Source organism: Hippoglossus hippoglossus, chromosome 6, assembly GCF_009819705.1.
Source record: "Hippoglossus hippoglossus isolate fHipHip1 chromosome 6, fHipHip1.pri, whole genome shotgun sequence".
Classification (NCBI taxonomy): domain Eukaryota; kingdom Metazoa; phylum Chordata; class Actinopteri; order Pleuronectiformes; family Pleuronectidae; genus Hippoglossus; species Hippoglossus hippoglossus.
Window position 1 is genome coordinate 19253216 of NC_047156.1, and position 26181 is coordinate 19279396.

General features: G+C 43.4%; 1 protein-coding gene across 2 annotated transcripts in view; it reads left to right on the top strand.

Annotated features, from left to right (window-relative positions):
• The first annotated feature begins 2330 nt into the window (after nt 1-2330).
• Nucleotides 2331-26181, top strand: part of pparab (peroxisome proliferator-activated receptor alpha b) — a 30524-nt gene continuing 6673 nt past the window's right edge. The window contains exons 1-4 of one of the 2 annotated variants that reach the window (XM_034587470.1): nt 2331-2736; nt 17216-17464; nt 19565-19728; nt 22999-23137. In XM_034587470.1, coding sequence (XP_034443361.1) covers nt 17257-17464; nt 19565-19728; nt 22999-23137 — 511 coding nt within the window. In that variant the 5' untranslated portion in view covers nt 2331-2736; nt 17216-17256. Of the gene's footprint in view, nt 2737-17215; nt 17465-19564; nt 19729-22998; nt 23138-26181 lie in introns of those variants that run through there. The other variant, XM_034587471.1, reaches the window with a different exon arrangement.

A 26181-nucleotide genomic window follows, 5' to 3' on the forward strand; every position in this document is an offset into this window, starting at 1 on the left:
TTTCAACAACAAAATGCTCAGTTTATTATTGAGTCAGGAGGACTTCATTAACTGTTATTTCCAAGCTCTAGTGTTTAACATTAAGTCAACAAGGACATGGTTTTGGACATTGCCTCCATGAATGACATCATTATTTCCAAGGTCAAGAATGAACGCACATGCTGAGTACACAAAGTAATTAAAACTGCCTCCATCTTGACCAATAGTGTTTAATTCTTAGATGTTGATGATGCATTGTACGTGAGTCTACTAGTCAATCACTGGGATTTTATTTTTGTGATAAGGTGAAGTGGTGGTGATACTGGTCCACCATGAGATAAACTGAGTGTTTGTTGTCAGGACCCTTTAACTGGGTGGAGGCCGGCTGAACAATCGCCAGGTGGATCCTCTTGTATCCGAATCCACTGTCGTGCTGAGATAATTGAAAAGACTCGATTCTTTCTCCGCAGTACGAGTCATTTTAAGGTCAGAGGGAGCTGTTGGACTTTGGACTCCAGTTTTTAAAGCTGTAGTTAATGTTTACTTTACAAGTTATGATTGACAAACTTATAAAAAATATGCATATATTCCCCCTGCTATAGGCTTATTATCCAACAGTAAAATGCTTTCACGATAAAGTCATAAGTAATTTTTTTTTTTTTAAATGTATATTGTGTGTATTATGGTATATGATATGGTATATATATGATACATGGAGGTGTACACTCAGTGTGGCCTGTGGCCTCATGATTGTTGCAGAACAGCCAGTGTCTGCTTCCAGGCCGTGAACCAATGTAAGTGTTTTGTCAGAGATGTGGAAAGACAGCGATGGAGAGCTGGGATGTGACTGTGGATGAGGAAACGGCAAAGCAGAGAGATGCAATCAACACGTGGGGGTCGCACACGCAGCATCTGGCATCAGCTGAGAAGGCAGATCTGTGGTATTAATGGGCAGATAATTGCATCAGTTTGATTGGAAACTCTCACAGCTCGGCCTGAGGGTGCACAATGTTTTCCCCAGCTGCCGTATGATGCTGCTGGACAGTCCATCATTTTCTTTTGCACAATTGCAACATCTCAGAACACTTAATTTCGTGCATTTGGAAATACAAAGATGTGCTTCTTTTAGATTTGAGAAATATTGTCTCACTTCAGCACTGTAGTTTGCACATGACAAAAAAAAGTGTTATGTTCCAACATGTGTTTTGCTCATTACTCACTTCAGCTTCACTGCACAGACTAATGGACGTGCAGAGTTTGATGCTCGAAGGCTGTTTCCCTATTCATTAGCTGGAGGGAGGCTTCTGTGACATCTCAACTAGTTTTGATACTTATAGGTTCCTTACTTTTGTTTGTGGAAAAATCATATCAGCATTTTTATGTTTTAAAACATTGAGGGCCTTCGACAGTGTCAGTGATTTTTTTTTTACTGCCAAAGTAAGTTTGTGTGATGACAGACATCAATTTCTTTTAAAATATGAACAATTTAGGAAATTTTATTCTTGCCAAAATTGCACCAAATGTCTCTTTTAAACAGAAGTGCTCTTCCAAATCCTCTTTGTTAAAGTTGTTCACCAGAATATCTGGTAATATAATAGACTTGGTCATATCATATTAATGACCTGATAATATAATAATATGAATAAACTGGATGTTTTGTGCAGTATTGTTACTATTATTTATTTAAATGTTGTTGTTAGTACTACTGTACATTTTAGTTTAATCTTGTACTTGTAATGGAGTAATTTGTAAGTGTATGTATTTATATAGTGCATACTGTTACCTTTACTCTGAAATGTATTTAAATAAAGTGAATATGTCATCCACCACACTGACACTGTTCTCACTGTCTTTGTTTAACGTTGCTGTCTTTGTGTAGCTGTTTCTCTGTAGACTGTTTCCTGTCCAGGAGAGCTAATAAATTCTGTTTATACCTTGACAATAAAAATAGTTTTGATTCTGATATCACTGCAAGACACATATTTTCTTAAAATTTTCTAGAATATCACAATTTATTTTCCCTTCAAGACTTTTTTCCTGGAGTAATATCAGAAGCTACATGTTGAATTATGTTTTCATTGTGTGTACACACCAATAATGTTTAAGTTAATGCCAAATGTTATGTTGTCATATTTTGTACCAATAGAGTTTTGTTAAAGTGAATTAAGTGTTATGAACTGAGAAAGGAAGATGATGGTGATGATGTGAGGAGGCTCATATGAGGTCAGGTGCTAATATCACCAGCCTGTATCCATTCAGTTCAGAATCACTGTCTGTATGATTATCACATCATAATGAATCCTATATGTTTGAACCCATCGTTCTGCAGCAGCACCTCTCTGTCGTCTTTTCATTCACATTTATTGGGACATTTATTAAAAGCACTTTTTTTTCCCGCGACCTCCCTCAACCCGGTGGGCCTGTCACCATGGGGAGGGGGCGTCCTTCGCCCGGGGATCCGCTGATTCTATTGGCTGAGACAATGGGTGTGTCAGGGGGGTGTTGCCTTCTCCCCTCTACCAGCTGTCAGTCATGGCGTCACTTCCTGCGGGTGTGATCGCCGTGGCTCTGCTTTGTATGGAAGTGGTGGGGGACTTTTGACAGCGGCAGCGCTGTGGGGAAACAAACAAGGACGCGGTCGGCGGGTCGGCGGCTCTTCTTCACCACCACCCTCCTCCTCCTCCTCGCTCCTCTCTCGATCTGGCACCGAAGACTCCCGGGGACATGGCGGCTTCGGATCGGGCTGTTCATGGGAAGGTAGATAGTCTCTTTTGGATCTGTTTCTTTACAGTGTGTGTTGTTGAGCGAGGTGCACACTCCTGCAGCGGCGGCGGCAGCCTGTGAGGGAATGTGGCTCCTGCAGCCGGGTGGCAGCGCGCGGTGCAGCAGCAGCAGCTCTGCAGCCGGGCACAGAGCGCGCGCACCCGGGGTTGTTTGCATGCAGCGGTGCGGCGGATCGATAAATCCCCCTTCGGGTTTGCAATAACATTGTTATTGTATGGAGGGAGGGTGCTGATGCGATTTCAGCGCGCACGCCTGCGCAGCTCAAGTGGCCCTGGCTCATCAATAGACAATCTCTCTATGATGTAAGCTCTTCATCAGTGAGCCATGCACTCAATACAAAGGCTGTTTATCTGCCTGCTGCGAGAAGAAGCTGCACATCGCTTATATGTCTCTGCTTAGCGGGTCTGACGGGAACGATGGAGGCTCAAAGTTGTGCGTAAATTGAGCTCTGATTGGTAGAAACACATCCATAACACCTGCATGGGGTCACATGACATGGAAGCGACTGAAAGAAATATGATTGTACTAAATATTCATATGAAATATCAGAAGCACTAAAATCCAATATAAAGAGCTCCGTCTTATTTGTCCAGGTAGTTAATACAACTCAGCATTGTTTTGGAGTCAGTAGGTCACATGACATGGAAGCTACTGAAATACATGCGACTCTATAAAATGCTTGTTCAGCACCTGTTGTAAATCTGCCTGTTTGCTTTTCCCGTGTTAACGCTCCGGAGCGACTTCATTATGATTCCTTGTCATTCGTGAGCACTTCCTCAAATACCTCTAAAATATACTTTTTTATAAACAGTCTATGTTGGAGAGTAAAGTTAGAAAACAGTGTTCATCCTACCTGGTTTATCTGCAACCGAGTTTTGACTCACCTGGTGTTATTCTTTCATACATGCAAGTGCACGACTTTAAAGGGGACATAGCATGCCCATTTTACCACAAGTTGATATGGTTCCTTGGGGTCTTAATGAAATGTCTGTAACATACTTTGGTCAAAATACCACAAGGATCATTTAAAACAGCACCCTTTTTACCCTGTATAAAACAGCCCTCCACAGAGTGACCTGTTTTGAGTGCCTGTTCCTTTAAATGCTAATGAGCCAGCTCCCCCCTCCCCCCTCTCCCCCCATGATTTTAAACGATATAAATTACATATTTTGTATGATATAAATTATCAAATATGCATCCCATACTTTGTATTCCCCTTCTGTTGTCCTGGAGTTTTAATTTTCCCAATCACATAATTAAATGTCCCCCTCTGCCCATCCACTACAAGCACACAAGCAGACAGACAGAGAGAGAAAGAGAGGGGTCGGGGCCATGTAGGGAGACTTCCAGTGTATTGTTATGACACAATACACAGGAAGCTCATTCGTGTGTATTGTGTTTTTTTTCCAGAGTTTTTGGGTTGGTAGACATGCCAGATACCCACATTAACGTGTAGAAGCACTAACAAAGTGGAATTTGCATGCTATGTCCCCTTTAATGCTTAAATATGAGTTGTCTAATTCAGCTCCATGTAAAGCATTACAGCAATACTGTACAATAATGGTGTGCTTTTACTTTGAAGAGAATTTACCAAAGAGGAACGTTAAAAAAGACATTAACAACTTGGCCCACAGACTGAAGGCACACTGCCCCTCCCCCATTGACCACTGGTTGCTTGTTTATTCCATTTTTCATTCATATTGAACGTATTGCGTGTGTCCAAATTGCACCAAATTTGACTCTTCACTTCCCAGGCCCACAAAGAAGAAACATGCCAAGTATGAAGCTGTTAAGTTTGCAAGATACGTGTTTCACATACAGACAGACAGAATCAGTAGGTGGATAGCAAGAAGCTTCAAATTCGAGAAGGAGTGAGTCCTATAAGCGTTTGAGACAGGTTTGACATATGGCGTGGAAATCACTAACGGCATGGGGACAATATATATTTTAACCTTGCTTATAATCTGCGTCAGGCACTTTACTGTGACGGGTTGCGGTGCTGGATGGATGGAATGGTTGCAGCAGTGGTGAATATAGCTGCAGGTGCTGTCTGTGACTCCTGAAGCATTTAACTCTCTCTCAACACCTCCCTCTACCTCAGTGACTCGCTCCCTCTCTCTCTCTCTCCTTGCGCTGAACGTGCACAACTTCTGTTACTCACAGCTAACAGAGGGGAGTTACATAATTATTCATTAATCAATGAAGGAGAAGTGTTTACCTTGTGTGATGACCGAAGTTGAGAGATTACCAAACACTTTACTTATCACTGTTGCATATGGTTACTATATGAAGGCAGAAATGCATAGTCACAGTGAATAATAGTGTTTTTTACTATGTGGAAACATTGGGCATGGCATTCAACACCTCGACTTGTGCTTTAGTCCCTTATTTAAAAAGAACCGATGGCCTTGTTTCTGTGGAAGGGAAATTTGACCCAAATCCTATACATGTCCCATTTCCCTATAGGCAATATAGGAAGGCATCCTTTCTTTGCCCACAAATAGACCGGTCCTATGTGTGATTTCAGGTGTCTACTCTTATAACTGTCCCCTCCCTTAAATGTCTTTTTAAGATTAAAATGCCCTCAGTTGGGTCATAAAAGTGTGAAGGAGTTCCACAGTAAAAGCCCTTCACCGTTCCTTTTTAAAACCTCCATGTTTTATTATGATTTTTTTCCATTTGGATTGACTGGCTACCACCGTGAGACAATGTGTGATTATGGTTTTGAATGCACATGGTTGAAAGAGACTCACATTTTTAGCAACGATTGCAAAGTGCATGTGGAGGTCAAGCTGTCTGCAGACACTTTTTCTAATAGCGAGACTCTGAAGGGGAACTGAAGACAGGTTCTCTATTCTGCACAGTCCTGCTCCAAATGCACGCACATCAAGATACAGCTCAGTGCTGTGTACCAGGCTTTTACCTGTATTTGCTGACCCTTTAAAGCCGGTCTCCACGGAGATGTGGAATTTCCCTCAGGACCAAAGGTCTTCAGTCAGAACCGTTTTTACTCAGTTTATCAAACTGGTGAGTGTGGCTAAGGAAAACCCTGTAAGATTTCATGTGGACTCAAGGTGACACTGTTTTTTTTTTTTTAAGAAACAACAGCGAGCAAAGCCAACTGAAAACACAACATTGAAAAACATTGAATGTATATATATAATTTTGTTCTGTTCTAAATGGGTGGAGTTAATACATGGGACACTGAGATAATGTCAAATCCTAGTTATTTAAAAAATATACATATGGAAGTAAATTTGAAACCTTTTGTGTTTGTCTGAACCCAGTGGTGCAGGAGTGCCCTCTTTTATTTCCAAGTCTTATCACGGCTCGTAATTCATCCGACTTTACTATTGTGATAGTTTGAGAAATGCAATGCATTTAGAGATAGTCTTATCTGCCGTGCACAGTACATGAGACAAACTGTCAGACCTCACTGTTCAGGCAAGTGAGCATTAAGGAACTCGCCCTGCCAATTTTTTTATTTTTTTTTAAATCTACTGTAGCTGGTTTCTCTCTGGCTGCTGCACTCTGACAGTGTTGTCCTCTGAAAACCTGAAACCTTTCATCAGCTTCTGCACTGCTGCATTAACACCGAGAAGAGAGACCGGCTTCTAAAGACAGAAACAAGAATAGAGTTCTCATTCTATAGCATATATAACATAAGGGTTAGGCAAGGGATTACTGGGCTGCCAATGTGCACCATACAGGCAAAGTCAGAAAACATTGCACACTGGAAACAAGCGATTACTGTAATAAAATCCATATAATAAATGTCATATTTTAACTGTCTTTGTCCATAAGGAAGGGAGAATATGGGAGGGTATGTTTTTTTCTTCTTTCTTACTTTGTTTGGTTGCTTGTCAATTTTGTGCTGATGAATGAGTGGTCACTCAAAATTATATACATTATTACTTGCTGCTCCAATCATGTGACCTACCTCACTCACCACAATCATCTATAATACACACCCACCCTATTAGGCGGTCTGTTTAAGCGGATTTTCCCATCATTCCCTTTGCTTGCCCCCGCTGCCGCGTCAGTATTGCTGCCAGTTGCTTCAGCCCCTCCACCACCACAGCATCCACCTGTAGGCTCCGATGGGGGGGTTATAAATATTTGCTCATCACTCCCATCATATCTATGTTATCATAGCTGGGGGCGTGATTAAGTCGGAGCCTAGACGCCAAACATTAACATGTTGCAATAAACATTTGAACGAGAGCTGTCTGACTGAACTAAATCTATAATGCAGATAACAACAATTTTAATAAGTAATGAATTTTATTGTTGTTTTATCCACTTGTACAGAACCTTGTAACTTTGTTGAGGAAGTTCTTTTCTAATAGGCTTGTAAAAAAATACAAGAAAGGGTCCCTTCACAGCTGAACGTTTTATCACGTGTCTGTGTTTTGGGCCTGTAAAGGTTTATTGAAAGTATGTTAGCAAGAGCCGAGTTCCACGGACCCTTTTTTTCAAGTTCCTATATCACATATGGCAAAAGTGTGCGAGAAATAAATGTTACCACTGGGCATATTTTCTCCAGAAGGCTCCTCCAACTCTTGTAACCAGCAGCGATGAACTATACCACTGCCTAATCAACTCTGCACTTCTGGTATTTGTCACTTGTGAGAATAACCCCAGAGAGATCAGCCTCTACAGGCGTTGGGTCTTGAACTAGGGACTGGCGCTTGGGTTGTGCTTGAAACAAACTGTATAAGGTGTCTTCCAACTACATTTAATGTGTTTTAAAGCTCTTCCAGAAGACAAAATACAGAATAGGGATGATCATTCAAATGGAATCATGTGGTGCATTTTTAGGCTCAAAGGAAGTCATGGTGTCAGACTCATTTGGACACAGGAATAACAACAAATAGTCAGTCTGACATATGAAAGGTGTAGAGGCAGGGGTTCCAGATGTTGTTTTGAGAATCTAACCATCATTTAGTTGGATGCCTTAAAGCAGCATTAACAGTGAAAAGGAAAAGCCGTCTCCTCCAGGCAGCTGAGTTGGCTCCGTATTGGGCTTTAGAGGGTAAACAATGCCATGCGTGACACATATTTGTGCGTTAAGTTGTAAGTGAAACCGTTGTCTTTGTTTTCCGTCGTCAAGACGCAAGATGAAAGGATTGCTGCTGTGATTACTTTCCATATATTGTAAAATCCCGGCTGACGAGTGTTGTGATGTCTGATAAAGCTTCAAACTCATGGAGGTGTTATTCAAGCTGCACTTCCTGGATCAAATTTCACCTTCCCCCTTGCACCTGTAGTAACACAACCACACCGACGTAGGTTTTTGTGCCATTCTCAGTCCAAAGTGTTTTTTCAGCTCAGCAAGGGCTGTTTTGTCTCCTTGCAGTCATGTCTAAGGTGTGTTTGTTTTGCAACTGGTGTCCTCTATGGGTCCGGGTTTGACCTTCATCTGAGCCAGGTCTACTCCTCTTTGAGCCTTCCTTACGCTAAACTCTTTCTGGGTTGAATAGGATTGGGTGCCCCCCGCCAGATTTACAGTAAGCAGCTCTGGACAGGAGATTGTCTGCGCTCATGATCGGGAAGCAACGCTGCGTATAAGCTGAATTTTGTGCCTTAAACCGTGAGGGGACATGACAGGAGGATTTGACAGGAGGACTTTGACTGGCGTCGCTTGTAAAGGAATGTTTCTCTCACTGTGGCTCTTTGTCTCTCCCAGGCCTGTGTTTCAGGTTTGCGCAGCACATTTTTTCAACATCACCTTTGTCGAAAGACTAAGACAGACCCATTGTTGGGAGAGTTACTCTTTCTCGTCAACTTAACGTTGAGGCTATGGTGTCTGATCCTCGTCCACGTGAGCCTCGGCCTGTAGAAATCCTCATCAATTATCTACACCCCCCCCTGCTGGTCTTAGCTACTCTCCCATTTTAATTCTATTACTGACAAAGCCCACTGTCTCTCAGCGCCGTCAGAAAATCCTTCATCTTTTATGACATTCATTTCTCATTTTACTTTTGATTCTTACACTACACAGCGAACAAACAAGGCCTCTGAAGTATTCATGGGGTGTCAGCTTTGCTTGAGTAGGTGTAGCAGAGCTCTTTGACACTTGAATGGAAATTCACAGCGTTTATTAACATGACAGATGAGCATGCCAGAAGATTGTTTTGGATTAAGGTTACTATTTCTGCCACGGCGAGTTAAACAGACCCTTTCAGGTCTTTGGGATCTTATTGAGAAGCAAACAGAATGAGACAACTGTATTGTGTGATCGGGCGTTTCGAATCAATTCTTGTTCTATAATGCAGGAGTTTGTGGCTCTTGGACAAACTTACAAGATTTTCATTTCGATTATGTGCTGCACATCAGAGTCCTTTTGGTCTATTTGCCCTACTCCAGTAGCTGATGACCGAGTCCTGCCACCAGGCCTGTGTGCTGCACGTCTCCCCACAAACACGTGGGCTGCTCTGGCAGCCGGCAACGGGGAACTCAGGACTCCAGTGTCATGCTGGAAAATGAAATAAGATACACACAGCTGTCAGAGCGAAGACGAACTGCTCCCCGCCTCATGTTGTTCTCATCTCAGTTTTGGGTGATTTTCTGTTCTCTGGCACCACTCCCAACCCCATTGTTTTTTCATTATTAATGCAGAAACTCCCTCAAAACAGAAAATTCTTGAACAGGCCTCATCCCTTTGTCTACTGTCCTTGTGTCTCTGTGTTGTCAGGGTATGAAGGTATTGTATCTTGACAGCCTCGGGGCACAGGGCTGCTGGTAGAGAGGTATGGACTCAGTTGAACATTCCCTTCTCTTTGGCACCAGCCATGATATGTTCATTTTGCTGATCACACGTGCAGTATTTTTATTTCTGGAGCTGGTATTGATGCGTAGAGAACATTTGCACTGGACATAATGTTAAAACTTGTCTCAAAGTAGTCAAAGCCATGTTGACATTTGTTGTCTGTACATCAATACATGAGCATGGAAAGAGGGGAAAGCAGTCACAATGATAGTGTAAGTCTTTTTATGTATTTTATGGTGTTGCTTCTCCAGTTAAATAAATGTACGGGCAGTTTTCTGTCTTGTTACCATAGACCTACATCTGTCTTCAGCTGAAACAAAAAAAGGCAATTTACCCACTGGTCATTTCCAGGGTGGATGAACCACAGAGAGGTTTTGTAACGGTGGCTCGCTTGTTCCATGTGACTGATTTGGAAATAAGCAGAGAGTGGCAGCCAGGAGCCTGCACTTGGCAAAGAGCGGAGGTGTTGCTTAAGGACAGCGTTGTTAGCTGTGGGTGATTTGCGCAGCTGGAAACAGCGAGGGCCGAGCCTGCCAGGCTCAGCTGTGACTACATGTAACACTGCTGCAGAGAGTTAGCTGGGGCCGTGCTGCGGGTCAAGGTTACACAGCAGCTGTGGCATTTCTGCACACAACCTCAGATGTTGCTGACACATCAGGACTCCATTCAAAGCATAAAGAATGTACAATAGTTTTAATGCTAGCATATCACAACCACTCACTCAGGTACACTGTCTTCCTCTTATTGTAAGTTTTATGCTTTTAAACACTTCCCATAAAGATTTTTTCAACATGTTTCCTTTTAGTCGTTTTTTGGTATTAAAGCTAATATTCATTTATTTCTGCTATTTACTTGGAGTTTGAGAAAGTTGGTCAAGTTAAACATACTTTAGAATTGTCCAAAGAAATGTATGTAATTACAACATTTTAAAAACATGAGCCCAAATAGTTATGATATCAAAGAGGACATATCTTTATAAGAGGTCATGACAAGATTCGAGGTTCATAATGTCTTTTTGCAATATCAAGAAAGTTCATTGGGATTTGTCTTGGTGAGCTCACCCAAACATAGACAAGAAGAAAATACACACTAAAAAAAAATTTCAATAAGATCCCTATTCTATTTCTTGAGAAACTAAAAAATTGCAATATCTTGCAATGTTAGAGAAAGTTAATCAAATCTGCCCCAAAAGTGAATGGGTTCTTTCTTGGCCCCACCCATTCACCAAGTTTCATGAAAATTGGTTCAGAATTTTTGCATAATCCTGCATTTAACAGTGAAATATACCTTCATAGGCAGAGGTTATAATTTAAACTTATAAACATATAAAATGTATCTTCTGAAGGGCGATAATCAGCAATAACTTACTTTTATTAAAAACTACTGAGTGACCTGCAGTTCTGTATCTAGAGTGTTCAGGAGGTGAACAGCTTTGCAATAATCACTATTTACTCCAGTTATCTGGGGTATGACATGCACCCCATATTTAAACTTTTTTAGAAAGTAAAGTCTCTGGTGAGCTTTCTTCAGAGTCGCAGAGTTGTTACCCCACTTCGAGCTGGAAGAGACAGGCACCTCCAGAGATTGGTAGCTGACCACTTCCTGCACTTGCGTGTTGTTGACGCTCACGTGTAGGTGGTCCTCCCTTTTAAGTACAAGTCTGTGTGCGATGCAGTCTACGCACCCAAATCCAGCTGTCTACATTTTCTATGTTGACAAAACTGATTATCCCTGATAGAGTTTTCCTTGATTTTTCAACATGTTACCTATGATCTCCTTTTCACCCTATGTATTCTGTTTTATTTCCCTGTGTTTATATTCGTTTACTTATTTATACGTTATCAGCTTTTTACTGGTGTTTCTTTCTATTTTTACCATCCCCTTTGCTGCTGTAACACAGCAATTTTCCCCGGTAGTGGGACTGATAAAGGATAATCTTATCTCATCTTCCTGCGGAGAGCATCACCTCCGTTTTTCATGTTGACTCTACATCACACACACAAGCACTATCCACCCCATAATGCTGTGGGGGGGGGGGTTCAACCACGCAGCGTGAAGGGTCAGGTCACTGCAGACCTTAAAGGTCACATGATACACTGTCACACTGCACCTCCCGCAGTCCGATTGCATGTGCTATCGTCTCGTGAGCATGTGTGGACATTTAATTATTATTTTGACACTAGACACGCTGTCAATGCAGAGGTCAGAGTCCACCGGGGGTTTATGGGACTTGTTTTATTTCTCAACTCGCTGCAGCCGTGGGTGTGGAATATGCTGACAGCAATGATGGATCTTCACGTTGTATAGCGAATGATGTTAATCCTACTGGTATACAGCTAAACAGTGTATGGTGAATGCGAGAAATTTTGGTCATAGTCAGGAAATGTTATTCATATCTTCTTTCAATGTAAATTGTTAAAGAATCCTCAAAAGGTCTCCTGGTATATTCAGTTCCCGAATAAGAACTTTCAGATAGGAAGTGATCTGCGCTGCCTTGGCCAGTGGGTTCGGAGCACAGCCCTCCACCACCCTTGGCTTGTGCTATGTTTGCCACTGCTACCTACCACAAGCTACCTGACTGTCAAAACACACCTGACATGGCTGCTTGACTCAAAATGTGTTTCCATGATGCAGCTTTCCTCCAGACGTCTCCACACACATGTAAACTTGTATCGTATATGTCTGGGAACTCACGCACACAAGCTTTTCCTGCATTGTGCATTCCCTGCCTGGCTCGTTGAGTTTCTATTGGACGTGTGAGAAAGTGTGTGACATAGTGACTGAAACGTGTCCGATTAAGGCTCCATGCTCACAAGCAGTCACTTCAAAGCGATATCAAGCTGCTTCTCTACACTGCTTTAAGGTCCAGTGTGTAAGATTTAGATGAAAGGGATCTATTGGCAGAAATTGAATACAAAATAATCCTCTACGGAAGCCGCCATGTTTTCTACAGCCGTCCAAACTGGACAAACTAAACACCTTTTGAGTTGTTATGACAACTGAAGGCTGCCTGAGGTTCTCTCTCATGTTTGGAAGGGGCGTGGTGAGGTGAGGGGTAATCAGCTGCAACATTCATAGCATGCATTTGAAATTTAAAATGGAAATTATACCTGATTTATATATTTAACTTGACCCTGTGTTGAGGTAGGTGACCTGATAGCAGAGTGATTTGTAAGGTTAGCTATCATATGGCTCATCTGTCCGAGGCTGCAGATCAAGTCCAATCTCAATCACTTCCCTGGCCTGTACTTTGGCCAATCTACATGACGATAACAGGGCGCCGGCCAGCATATCTGTCCCTGAGTGATAAGGGTTCAAACGAGTGTTTACTGTGCGGGCACGGTCCAGGCTGAGCTCCTAAGAGTGAACCATTCAAACAAATGGACAGGCAGAAGCAGGCGGGGGCAGCCCCATCAGCCCATGTTCCTACTCTAAGACCACTGGTCTGCCCTTCTGGGCCCCTTCTTCTTACAGGCCTGTCTGTCAGGCCACAGGATGGGTCGGTTAAACATTAACATGAGGTGCACTCTTTTTCACACACTCACAAACACACACACATGCATACACGGTGAACAACCACACAAACTCTTGGAAAGAGCTGGATGTCATGTTGTCAGGGATCTAAGTTGCATGGAGGACTGAATTTGTTATTGTTAATATTTATTTTTATTATTGTGTTTTTCTTATTTTATTACCTATAATTACCAACTGTCTTTCAAAGATTGGTCGCAATACTGGTTTTGTTATTACCACATCACACAAATAGTACATGAGCAAACTTCCCTTCCCTGCCAAGGTATGTTCTCTCCTGAACTTGGAAGCACAACAGTGTTTTTCATCATGTTGTTTTTCCATCCTCTTGGTCTGCTTCCAGCTGTTTCCTTGTCATCACACTCTTTGTTTTTCTATTTGTCAAGCATGAATCTTTACTGGACCCCCAGAGACAATAGTTAGTCACTGAGACTGAGTGATTGCATTCCTCCAGCGATCAGCTACTGTGTGGATGTGCAGTATATATGCCACGTGATCAGATAACATGGTCCTTTTCAAGTACTTATTGAGCGGTGGATATCACCAATGAGGCTGTCAACTCAGCAGTGCTGCTGATTTGCAGATCTCTGTCTTGAGGGTCTATCTATGTAAACTTTCTCTCGTACGTCCTTTTCTGTTGGAAGGCTGTCTACGTGTCCTGCTCAGATCCTGTTTATCTGCCTCAGTCAGGGCTTAGTAGCTGCTTCACAGCCTGTCTGTCTAATATAGGTCTTGACTGCGATGGAGGAGTGTAATGGGGGGGGGGGGGGACCACTCTGTGCAGAAATCCATCGGACTGTATGGATTATTTATGCTCCACCCGTACATCCTGCGTTAGTGTTACAGAGTTACACACAGTTTAACCTATTTTTGTAGCAAGTAAAAGTGGGATTCATTGATTTTAAAGAGAGATTGAATTCAAGAGGTAGCAGTGTCTTCGTGTAGCCACCCGCCGTGAAGCATGGCATCGTCGGCCTGGAGGTCTTTTGTCAACGTAACCCTCATCCTTGCCTTGTATCCTCTTACCCAAAAAACTAACATGCACACAACCACGTACGACCTTGCTCATCTCCCATTCACTGTGCCCAGAGCCCTTGGCAGGCTTGGTTGAGTGAGCACATGAGACGTCTTGCCCTATGGGACAAAGGTTTGCTGTTGCCGTAAGAACGGCAGTTTCCTCTCTCCCTCCGCCTCACTTGCTCATTCTGTCTCGCACGTCGCTGAGAATGGCTTTGTAATGTAGCTTAACAGACATTCTTCTTCACCCTCTCCCAGTCTTCCTCTGTCTTAATCCACTAGACCTCTGCAATCGGTAGCTAAGTAGCTCTGTGTGTTTACATTCTCGTTGTGTATGTTGGTGGCAACACAAGGTTACCTTGGTCCACCTCTTCTGCTGGTAGGGGGTCATGGGTTTAGAATAGAACTTGTGTCATGTACAGTATGCTATTTAAATAGAAAGTTACGCATGACGTGTGTTGACACAAAGCCTCACTCTGCACTTTCCACTACAGACTGACCCATATCTGGACTTATTGATCGCACCAAATTAAGTTCCTAAATAGTTGACAGGCACAAGTTCATCTCCTCTAACCGCTAGATAATATCTCAGCTGTGATAATGGAGAGTTACCTGAATTACAGCGCAGACGTTAGTTAAGCTGTCGCCAAGAAGCCTTTTATGTTAGACTTGAAGCAGTTTTATAACGAGACAGTGCTGAGTGAAGTGAGTGTATGGAACAGGATGTCCTCTAAAAGAGCTGAAGGTCAGGAGCTACAGGCTGAATGAATAAAGAGGTTTGCTTTATCCTAGCAGAGCTAACACTGCTCTCATTCACAATTACAAGTGTATTGTAGAATGAGTCGCTCACTAAAGCTGCTCGCTCACGTGCCAGACCTCCCTTCATGACTTCAGGACGGGTAGGAATCTCCAGGGTCCTTCTCACTATCGGATTCAGTTCGGATGAAGACATTTTCTTCATTGCATAGTGGTTTTGCATAGTGGTTTTGCCGGAGAGGCTGTATTTGAGAACGCAAACATGTCCCGCTCATTTGCTCCGGACATTTTCCAGAATATTTCCTACCAGCCCCCCAGTAAATGTTGGTGTGTGTCAGAGTGAGCCCATGTGAGAATAGAGAAAGATATATCCGGAAAATTCACAGCGACAAGTGGCCGTGTTGATGAACCAAGATGTCAACCTGGACAGACGAGTTTCAAGAGATTTTGATAGAGCCCAGCGCCTGTGTTAATGTGTTTTAAACAAATGTGATTTGTGCAGCTGAATTTGTACATTTTGTCTTTCCTCCTGCATGCTCTACACAGACTGGTCTGAATGTTCTGTGCATTTCCCTGCTGTTTGTCCCAATGGTTCCAACCCTGCATTTCTTGCATTTGGCAATGAATGAGAATCCCATGCATCTATTTTATTGGCCTCCTGCACTTGAAGCAAAGCTATATCTCAATGATCTTTACTTTCTGTAGCTACTTCAAACCATATATTTATGTCATTAGACCTTTAAAATAGACTCACACTTAACACTGGGGGCAGAAATGTTTTGAGCATGCAGTCAGTCTCTTTTATTAAACGGTGTATAGTGCCAACAGGGCAAGTTAAGGTTAAACTAAAGGCGTGTGAGGGCCTGGAACGGCTGAACAACAAACAGCTGCTATCTCACAGCCGTACTGCCGCCGTCACCCCCCCATTTCATGTTCTTATTAGTGGGGGGCCCCGATGGAGAGGGCTTACCGAAGATTGACCCAGTTTCCACGCAAACGTATAAAGTTTGAATATGCGATGTAAGGTCCTACTGATTGTCAGTCTTAACTTAAGCCAACAAGGCAAGCCCACTTCTTAGTGCACTATGTATCCCCTCTGCAATTAAGCAAAATCTCACCCATCTACTGTACGATCCAGTCTGTCATGTCCCCTCTAGTACACCCCCTACCCCCAGCCTTCCTCTCACAACACAACCTAAGCCGGCCCATTGACCTACATTCATTCCTCCACACGTCTCTGCGCCTGCCTCTGTTTCTCTGCGTCCTCTGTCCTTCTGTTCCTGCGCCACTATGATGTTTGTGAGGATACGGTTACTGTATTTTGAGCGGAGAGCTCAGAGGAGTGGAGTGTGTTGTGTCATAAGATACTCTATGTCCTTCATTCCCCCATTGGCTGCTGACCAACTCTAGCAATCCACATCACCTGTTTATGTGCATGGTCACATGTTACATCACTGATAACACCTAAATGTATTCACTGGCGTTGTGTTTAGTCATGTGCGCTGAAAGATAAAGCAATGTTACTTTGTAGTGTTGATGTTATAAATGACGTTATCAGTTTTGCGTCATGCTAGTGGTATGGCTTCATGGAAGCGTCGGCCGTGCTACTTTGATCGAAACTGAAATTCATGATGCCCTGCTGATGAATCTCCATGACTGTGCACATCCTTTTGCTTTTCCATTATTGCCACCATAAGGTTGATATTTTTGCTATTTAGTGCAATGTCTCAATAACTATAAGATGAATTGCCATTGGTACCTAAGGAATATATACTTTCATTACCCTTTTGGGATCCCCTTATTTTACATTTAGCGCTATTATCAGATCACAGTTTCAATTTCTCCCATTCTTAAACTTTACCATACACTTTGGTTTATGACAAAATACATATAAGACTAGTAAAATGTATGTTTGTATCGCTAAGTAGCATACGTCAGCATGCTAACACACTAAACTAGGCTGTTGAAAATAGTAGACATATTTCACCTGCTAAACATCATGTAAACAAGCTGATGTAAGCTTTTCACACGATGCAGTACCATATGTAAGTAAATCCTCACAGAGATAGAGGATGTAGATTCTTCGTATCCAGGGGTGACCTTTTAAAATGTATTATTGTCTTGTCTCTGTTTATCTGCCTGTCTGAGTTTCCATTGCACCTCTTTAACCTCTGCCCCCCCCACCCCCCCCCCCCCCCCCCCCACCCCTCCCCCCCCCCCCCCCCCCCCCCCCCCCCCCCCCCCCCCCCCCCCCCCCCCCCCCCCCCCCCCCCCCCCCCCCCCCCCCCCCCCCCCCCCCCCCCCCCCCCCCCCCCCCCCCCCCCCCCCCCCCCCCCCCCCCCCCCCCCCCCCCCCCCTCCTCTCCTCTGTCTCCAGTCTGAGGATTGAAAGTGGCGGCCGCCTGCTCCGCCACCGCAATGGTCGACATGGAGAGCCACTACCATCCCCCTTCTCCCCTGGAGGACTCGGTGCTGGGCAGCCCCCTGTGCACCGATGACGACTTCATGGAAGGCATGGAGGAGCTCCAGGACATCTCCCAGTCCATTGACAATGATGCCCTCAGCTCCTTCGATGTCCCTGAATACCAGTCCTCCAGCAATGGCTCGGAAGGGTCCACTGTCCTAGGTGAATGGGGTCCTAATGTCATTGACTTTAAATATCTCTTAAGGTCATCAATAATGTGTTGACAACAGTAAAGGAGTTGCTCAGCGTACTTGCTTTGCTGTTGCTGTTAGATCTGGAGTCCCCCAGTTTAGTCCCTTTTTCTCTAATTTCCTCCATCTGAATGTTCAGAGAGGATAAACACTTGCTTTTCTAACCATTTACTACAAGGCTAGAATCCTTTGCATTTTCCATTTCAGCTTATGCATTCCCCCGGCCCATTTCCAGCCATTTCCATTTCTGTATTTCCCTCTTACTTCTCATTTCCTTTCCTTATCTACCTCCTATTTTCTGTACACCCTTGTTTAACTCTCTGTCCTCCTCAAGTCTTCTTCTTCTCGCTCCATATCCACAGAGGAATTCACACATTCCTCAGCCACCATGCTCCACCTCTCAGGAAACATCCACTTTGCGGCTGTGTTCCCTCCTGAATAGAGGTGTCATGGACATGTGGGAAATTTACGCCACGACCAAATTAGGCACCAAGTGAACTAGCAGTGAATAGTGTAGGACGATACTCGTGAAATGGGAGAATAGAGGGCGTGGGTGAGGGAGATAAAGAACAAAAGAGAGGGGAGCGTTGGGAGAAGGCATCACGGAATCATTTGATGATGTCATGGAAATGTCACTGGGATGGTGTTTGGGAATCGTTGGTGTTTACCAGTGTTAATAGCGTGAGACAGGAGCAGGAGAAGCCCTGACAGGCTGCGCCTCTCCACACCCATTTGAAACATTTGCACTTGCGCCGGGCAGCAACAGAGCTCCACGTCCACTGCCAAAATCTGCTCATCCCCATTCTGGCCTGTCTTGACTAACTTATGTGGCTTCACTTAATGCCACTGTTTTGCAGGTGGAAATGGTGGAAATGGAAAACTGATGGGAAGCCTTGTGACCTGTCTTCCATGAGGAAGATCAGTAATAATACTCCGGCACTGTTATTCTTGTGGCACCACACACCACATACAGCATGCTAATGACTCTGAATGAATAGTCTCTGCAATGCAACAGGCTGTATTTCATCCACACGCAAACAGCGTTCAAGTCACTAAATTTGGCGATATTTACTACCAAAGTGCAAATTTTCTAAAACATCAAAACTGTGTGTAGCCTCCATGGAAAACGGAACCGTTTGGGAATCAGCGTCAGAGCTGACTTTGTGCATGCCCACTGTTGCTTCTTGAAATGAGCGTGCACTAGAAACAACGACAACAATAGCGGCTATATCTCATTGAGCATGTTCTTCTCTGGCGTTTGATGGATTGTTCATTTGGACTTTATTGCCACCTACTGGCCCAGCATGCTTGTTTGAGCGTTTTTAGACACATTTCCTTCTAAGATATTTTGTTAAGCAAAGATCGTGTAGAAGAAGATTTATTTTAAACATGTGGATAGTATCAGTTCAAAAGATATCGACGGTAATGTTGACAAGGCCCAGGACAGTCTCTCCTCAAAGGCGTCATATCTGCTTGGTAAAGACATGACTGGCAGGTGCTTTGAAGACAACACACTAAGTTGCATTTATAGCTTTTAAGAGTTTGTTTGTGAGTGAAACATAGTCCCTCTGTCGGCTGAGCCTGTTGTCAATCCTGTGTCTCTGTTCAAGAGCAACAAGAATTTCATTGTATGACATTCCCAGGTGAAAATACAACTTGATTAGCTGAGTTTTCTCCATGCCATGGTACAAATCTGGTGTGTGCATCCGAGTGGTGAAAACACAAACATCTTCTTTAAAATAAATAACGTAAAAAAAATAGAATCTTTTGTGACTTCAGGGCCTGCGTACAAAAGCGAGCTTGGGAGTGAAATTCAACTTTTTCATGCATTGCTGTCTCACTTCTGCACAGCTGGTCAGTCACAGCATGAAGCGATCCCTAATGTCAGATTGTCAGTTTGAAAACACCACAAAACCATTGGAAATGTGCCTGGAAGGGGTTTCAGGTGCTGTTTGAAGGATACTGATTCCTTTGGTCTACATCAAGAGTAGTGTGTAGAGTTGTGTGCATCAGCTGGCCGAATACTGCATATTTCTGCATGTTTAACAAGCCATGTGTGTGTGTTTTGTAGATGCCCTGACGCCGGCGTCCAGCCCCTCGTCGGTTGTTTACGGGATGTCATTGGGCCAAGAGGAGTTCTCGTCTACCTCCTCATCGCTCAGTCTGGAGTGTCGAGTGTGTGCTGACCGCGCCTCGGGCTACCACTACGGAGTCCACGCCTGCGAGGGCTGCAAGGTGAGATGAAGATAAGCTGCGCACACAAACGATAGCGAAACAATTGGCCTTAAGAGCTCATGTTAGACGGTGGAGAGAACTAGACCAATGTAATGATTGGGAACTGAGCATTGTGAGGATTGAACCTGTAGTCAGGTTTTCACCCATGCATCTACCTTAACATCCCTCTCTTCTCTTCTTTTTTTTTTTTTTTTTACCTTGAATGTGTTATATTACTGCTTTCCTTCCCTCTGTCAATAATTCTATCAATATCCATCAATTCCTCCCTTCCTGTTCCGCCCACACTCACCCACAGACAAGTCTGGAAACACAAACAGCCGTTAAACCTATTTCAAAACATCAAATAACATTTGGACTTGTTACACAGAAGAAAGTAGGACGTGAACGGCCCCAAATCCAGAGGCCATGTGTCTTGTGACGTATGATAACTCCCAAAAGATTCAGAAAATACCAAGCTTGGCTTTCGCTCGTGGCCGCCCAATGATCTTTCAGTTAATCGTTTACCAGTCATTACCAAGGCGGACAAAGATTGTGTTACTTCTCAGCATATTGTTAGTGTCTTTGAATTTTGTAACCTTTCTGAAGTCAAAGTAGCTACTGAATCCAAATTCCTGTTTACACCTATACAGCTAGTTCAGATCCATGTATAAGCCACACATCAGTGGGAGTCCTAATGTCGGTGCTCCATCAAGTCGACATGCTGTTACATAAACTGTTACATCAGAGCAGCAGCTCACTCGAGTATATAAAGTAGAACAATGATTATGTCTTAATGTTTGTGCAATTGTGGATACATATCGTGATTCAGTGTATCAATATTACATAAAAGTCCACAGTGCAGAGTCAATGTTGTGTGACCTATGCAGAGTGAAGTCACAGGGCTGTTAAACAACAGGTTATCAGAAAAGTCAAGGTACATTTGTGTAGTTTAGCATCTACCTTTAGGAGGGAGTCATTAAAGATGCATCTATCAGTTGTGACCAATGACATGTCAGAGGGTCAAGGTGAAGACAGCACCTTTACCCTTTTGCAACATTAGGTGGATAAAGTGAAGTCAGCATTTCATGATTGTAGCTTTACTATACTTTGTGTCGTATCTTTAGCAATGTCCATCGGAAGACTTTCTTTGTTCCAAAGATTTTTCCATATTCAGATAATCCTTCTTTGACTCAATTTTGAAAACCCTACCCATCTTGGCATTCACAGCCTTTGTTATCAATCTCCCTATTTTACTTTATTCAAGATGAAGCTAAGTTAAATTGCTGAAAAATATTAAAAACTTAACACCTAATAAACCAATTAATCTACTTCAAAAGATTGAATATTAGAGCCACTGAATGGGGGGAAAAATTCGATTTTGAGAATAAAGTAGCAATTTTAGGCTCTGCGGATAAGCCTGCGTTAGAATAAGGAATACGGAGCATCTTTTTCAGTATCCGGAATTCTGACACAAAAAAGATTGTTTCAGAAACTGAGTCTCTTCTTAAGAAAGAACCACAAGGACTTGGCAGAAATTGCCTCTTTTGTGTAAAGGAAATGGTTTTAAAGTTTGGTCGTGGTTGATTGCATCTGTGTGGTATTCAAAGTGGTTTCGTAGATTCTCAAGAAACAATGAGATTAATAATCAAGATTTTGGATCCAGAAGGAGCACTCCAACGTGCACAGGTTGTCCGATTATCTTTTCTTTATTCTCGTAACATTATGACTTTTTTCTTATTAAATTACAACTTTATTCTCGTGATATTATAACTTTTTCCTCGAAATCTCCGAAAACAGATTTTTCATCAATGTGCCCCTTAATACACCATTGTATCGTCAGGACTGTTGTAACGTTAGGACTGTTGTGATTGTCCAAGTACAAGTAGTCTTGAATACAATGACTTTTGAATATTTGTATATACAGTACAAACTTGGTCATGGAACAGTAAGAGGAGGAGGCTGACCTCTGTGATGTCAATACACAGATTCTTTACAACCGTGGACACGTATGAAGTCCATCCGCCCTGGGTTCCAATTCTGCCCTGGCTTCTTGTCACCTCAGGTTTGGGGTTAGTGGGTGAGAGTGCCAGCCACACTTACTTAACATGTGCTCACATGGTTGTAGCATGTCTGTGTAATCTTGCGTGTGTGTCATGAAGCAATTCCCCCAGGCCAATTTCAACCCAAGTGTTCAACCACAAGCATGCCGCTCGGGCCATGTCTTCTTCAGCAAAGATAAATGTTTCTTTTTGTCGAGGTTGTGTAAGCGAGGAGAGGCTGGCGGTGAAACCATGTATCTGATATTGTCATGCGTCATTCTAACGTTGTTGCAATTAGTTGCAGTAGTCGATGACATTGATGATTAAGCTAACGAGCGTTTCGAAAACGTTATATTTGTGGCGATAAGACATGTATGTTCCACTCTTCTGTGGTCAGGGCAGGTCTGCACACTCAGAGCATGCTCCACACACACACACGCATGCATGCAAGCACACGCATGCATGCAAGCACACACACACACACACACACACACACACACACACACACACACACACACACACACACACACACACACACACACACACACACACACACACACAGCAGAGCGGAGAGACTGAGGGGGAGACAGTGAATCAGGTGAAGATACCTCAAGTTGACGACAACAATTCTTGTTACAGTCAGTGGCAGTGCAGTAAAAAGTACTTCATGAAAAATACCTGTTCAACAAGCATGTAGAGAAACATACACAGGCTGTGGTCCTTCGGATATTTCAGTCTGCCTCAAATCTTCAAATTTGGCTAATTCTTGTTAATGTAGCTACTTACTGAGACGTCCTAAAATCGAAAATTACATTTCAATCAGACAACTCACTTTCAAACATTTATTGCAACAGTAAAACAGGTTTAGTGTTTGGCATCTAGGCTCCAACTTAATCCCTCCCCCATATGATTACACAGGAATGATGGGAGTGATGAGCAAATACTTGTAACCCCCCCATCGGAGCCTACAGGTGGATGCTGGGGTGGTGGAGGGGCTGAAGCAACTGGTAGCAATACTGCAGCAGCAGTGCGAGCAAAGGGGATGATGGGAAATTTCTCTCTGCTTAAATAGACCACCTAATAAGGTGGGTGTGTATTATAGATGGTTGTGGAGAGTGAGGTATGTCCATACATTGGAGCAGTGCAGCTCGAGTTGGCTGCCTGAACTAGCTCGCAGGCGTCGCTCCATTTTTGCGCCACGTGAACATTATTCACAATTTGACTTTTTTTTCTCTCCGCTTCACTCCTCCAGGGTTTTTTCCGGCGAACCATCCGTCTGAAGCTGGAGTACGACAAGTGTGAGCGCCGCTGCAAGATCCAAAAGAAGAACCGCAACAAGTGCCAATACTGCCGCTTCCAGAAGTGCCTGTCAGTGGGCATGTCCCACAATGGTGAGTTCATCAGGGTTTAGGGCAGGTTTGGGCAGTGTCCCAAGATCAGCAGCACACACGTGCACACACACACACACACACACACACACACATTGTTCACAGTTGTGCAGACGCCAAGAAAACTTGAACAGGCACGTAGGCACATAATTAGCCTCAAATGATCAATCTAACACCACATTGGGTGTGAAGTTACATGTTAGGGCAAGTAAGTAAATGGAGACTAATCCAGGCTACAATACAGCTCCATGTCTTCTGCTATATTTATCCTTTTCCACATTTAAACCAGTTGAATTTTCCTTATTCAGAAACAGAACTCGTGGAGTTACAATGCAGATCAGTCGAATCAGGTTGTGTCTGTACCTCACAGCGCTGGAGACGAATTGCATTGCAGTGGCTGAGCTCACTCAACCCATTTGGTGCAGATATGTTGAGTGCAGCAATGTCCTTGTCGGCAAATCTTGCCATCAGGCAGATCTTATCTGGCTACTATCAATGGGGAAAGAGCCACAAAATTGGCGAGTTTGCCCAAAAATAAGGTTTAATTGTTTATTTAATCCGCATTGGGTTTTATTTCTATCTCGCATGCACAATTTGTCTCACTACCATCCTCTTTAATGGCTCAATCCAGAGAGACATTATATCATCAGCTCATCCCACCAGAGAACCAGCACACTTGCTGTCATGAACCTCAGCTGTGTTGGTGCTGCAACACGTTTGGCTTGGCCTGTTACCCAGGTTCAGGAAACAATTAGCTGTTTAAGGGGAGGCGCTGGACATGTGTCATTCAACTCTTTTTTTGTTAATTCTTTTATCTTAACAATAGACTACTGTTAATCTTCTATTCATTTTGACACTTGAAGAAACCCTGAACTGTGATTTGCAGCATTTCATTTGTACTCCTTAGTTGTAATAGTTTAGAAAAATGTTGAAAAAAACAATCAAATGAAAGATGCGTTCATGTCCGACCCCTTTTTCTCTTGAATTGCAGTCGTATTTTTTACACCATTTAGGCTCAAATCGTTTCCTCAGAAGTGGCCTTAATATTCTGAAATTAGGTGAAAAATTTGGTTATTTGTTCAATCAGGAATGTGCTTACAGTCCACAATCTTTTGGTTACACAAGCCGAGAAAGTGACTCTGTTTGTTTCCTCCATTCGTCTTTTTGCGCAGGTCACAGAAGTCACCGGCACATGCAACATCTGTGAACACCCAATACAAAACATTAGTCTTTTTTTATAACCTTTCCATCAGATTTCATCATCCGTGCTGCTTATCTCTGTTTGAAATGCCGGAATATTGAGGTCAAAGTATGAGATTCTGCTGCACGCTGTTGACTCTGTGTAAACATACAACATGGCACGCTGACCCTTGGACAGGGTCAGTGTCCCGATCGAGTGGCAGGTGCTTGTGTTCGCTGGCCTGCTGCTGTATTTCTACTCGAAAAAGGTCAATGTAATCGGTGGGTTTACATATAGACAGTGCACACACAGCAGATATTCCATACTGGTGGCAGTGAACTTGTGCCTGGAGGAAATGGATTCAGCGTCTTTACGTTGTCTGGGGGGGGTTATTGACTCAAGAGCCCCTCCACTATTAGATTTTGATAATGATAGGGCCTAAAGCTCACCAGCATTTCTGCTTGCTGCACTTCCTCCTACGGCACACGTGTATTGAGTTTCATGTGTCTAAATGTAACCGTAGAAGGAGAGGAAGGAGATGGGAGATGCAAGCGCAACCAGATCTTTTGAGGTCTGATCAATTTAAGATGCTGCGGGACCACAGCACTGCTAATTTTGGAGGTTTGCCGTTCAGTTCGTATCGACTTCCAATTCATCTGATGGGACGGGCCTTACGAAAACAGTTGAATCAGATGTACATGTATGTATTGATTGCTAAGTAAACCTGTTTTAAGTTTTATTTCACTCGTGCAGTGCCCGTTCTAAACATGTCTGTTTGAAACGGGCTAATCTCTTGGCTTGTGGTGATGCTGGTTGCAACTTTCCTTCTGAGACTGTATTAGTGATCTGCAGTGATTGAGCCGCGGTGAGTAAAGACCTGATGCTGGACTCAGTCCACAGAACCCTGAAGCTGCACCACGGCTGCTGCACACAGAGCTGCTCACCCGTTTGTTCAAAGTTCAGTGCAGCTCGACTTAATACACAGAAGTCGTTGTTGTCATGAGCAAGGTGTTGTCGTGATTGACAACATTACTCACAGTGATGAGTCCCAGCTGCCACTGATACTGAGCGCTGGTCGCCTGTTTATTCAAAGTTGATCAATATTGAATGTGTCGCATGTCCGAATTGTACCAAATTTGACTCTGCACTTCCTCGGGCCCTGAACAACCCACATGACAAGTGTGAAGCCGATAAGATGAACGCTTCTCGAGATGTGCGAGCCACATACAGACAGATTTTCAGAATTATTGGATAGATAGTCGCCATTTGCTTGTAATTGGTGGCTGCAACGTGTTTTGTGGACTCAAACACCTCACCCACCCCTCCATCAGCATAGTGGTAAGTAGATAATTAGTGAATTTTCATTTTTGGGTGAACTATCCCTTTAAGGTTTGTGCTGTGTAAGTTAGAAAAAACCAAATCCAGAGCAGTAAGTCTGACTGTAGTGAGGAAGGTGTTTATTAGCTGCTGTCGTCCTCCTCAACAGAAGATTCAACTGAATGACAGGTTGCACCCCACACCTCTACACTCCCCCCTCCCCTCCCACCTTGAGACGCAGACTCATCCCCTCACTCTCGGCAAATGGACTTATGCTCAGCTTAGCATCACTCACTTCCTCTCATCTTAATTAGACTTGGCTCCTGCCCAGGCGAGCGCCGCGGAGCTTTAGCGGCTTCAGATGATCCATCCACTTTGCGAGCAGTAATCTAATGGGCCCTCATGCTGGCCACTAGCTCGAGTTCTCATCCCCAGGCTCAGTCCTGCTCAGTGTGAATCTCTCAGTCTGGATTTGTTTCATCGATGGGTGGCACGCTGGACAAACGGTGAAATCAGATCTCCTTTTATGCTGTAATAGTCTTGTAAATAC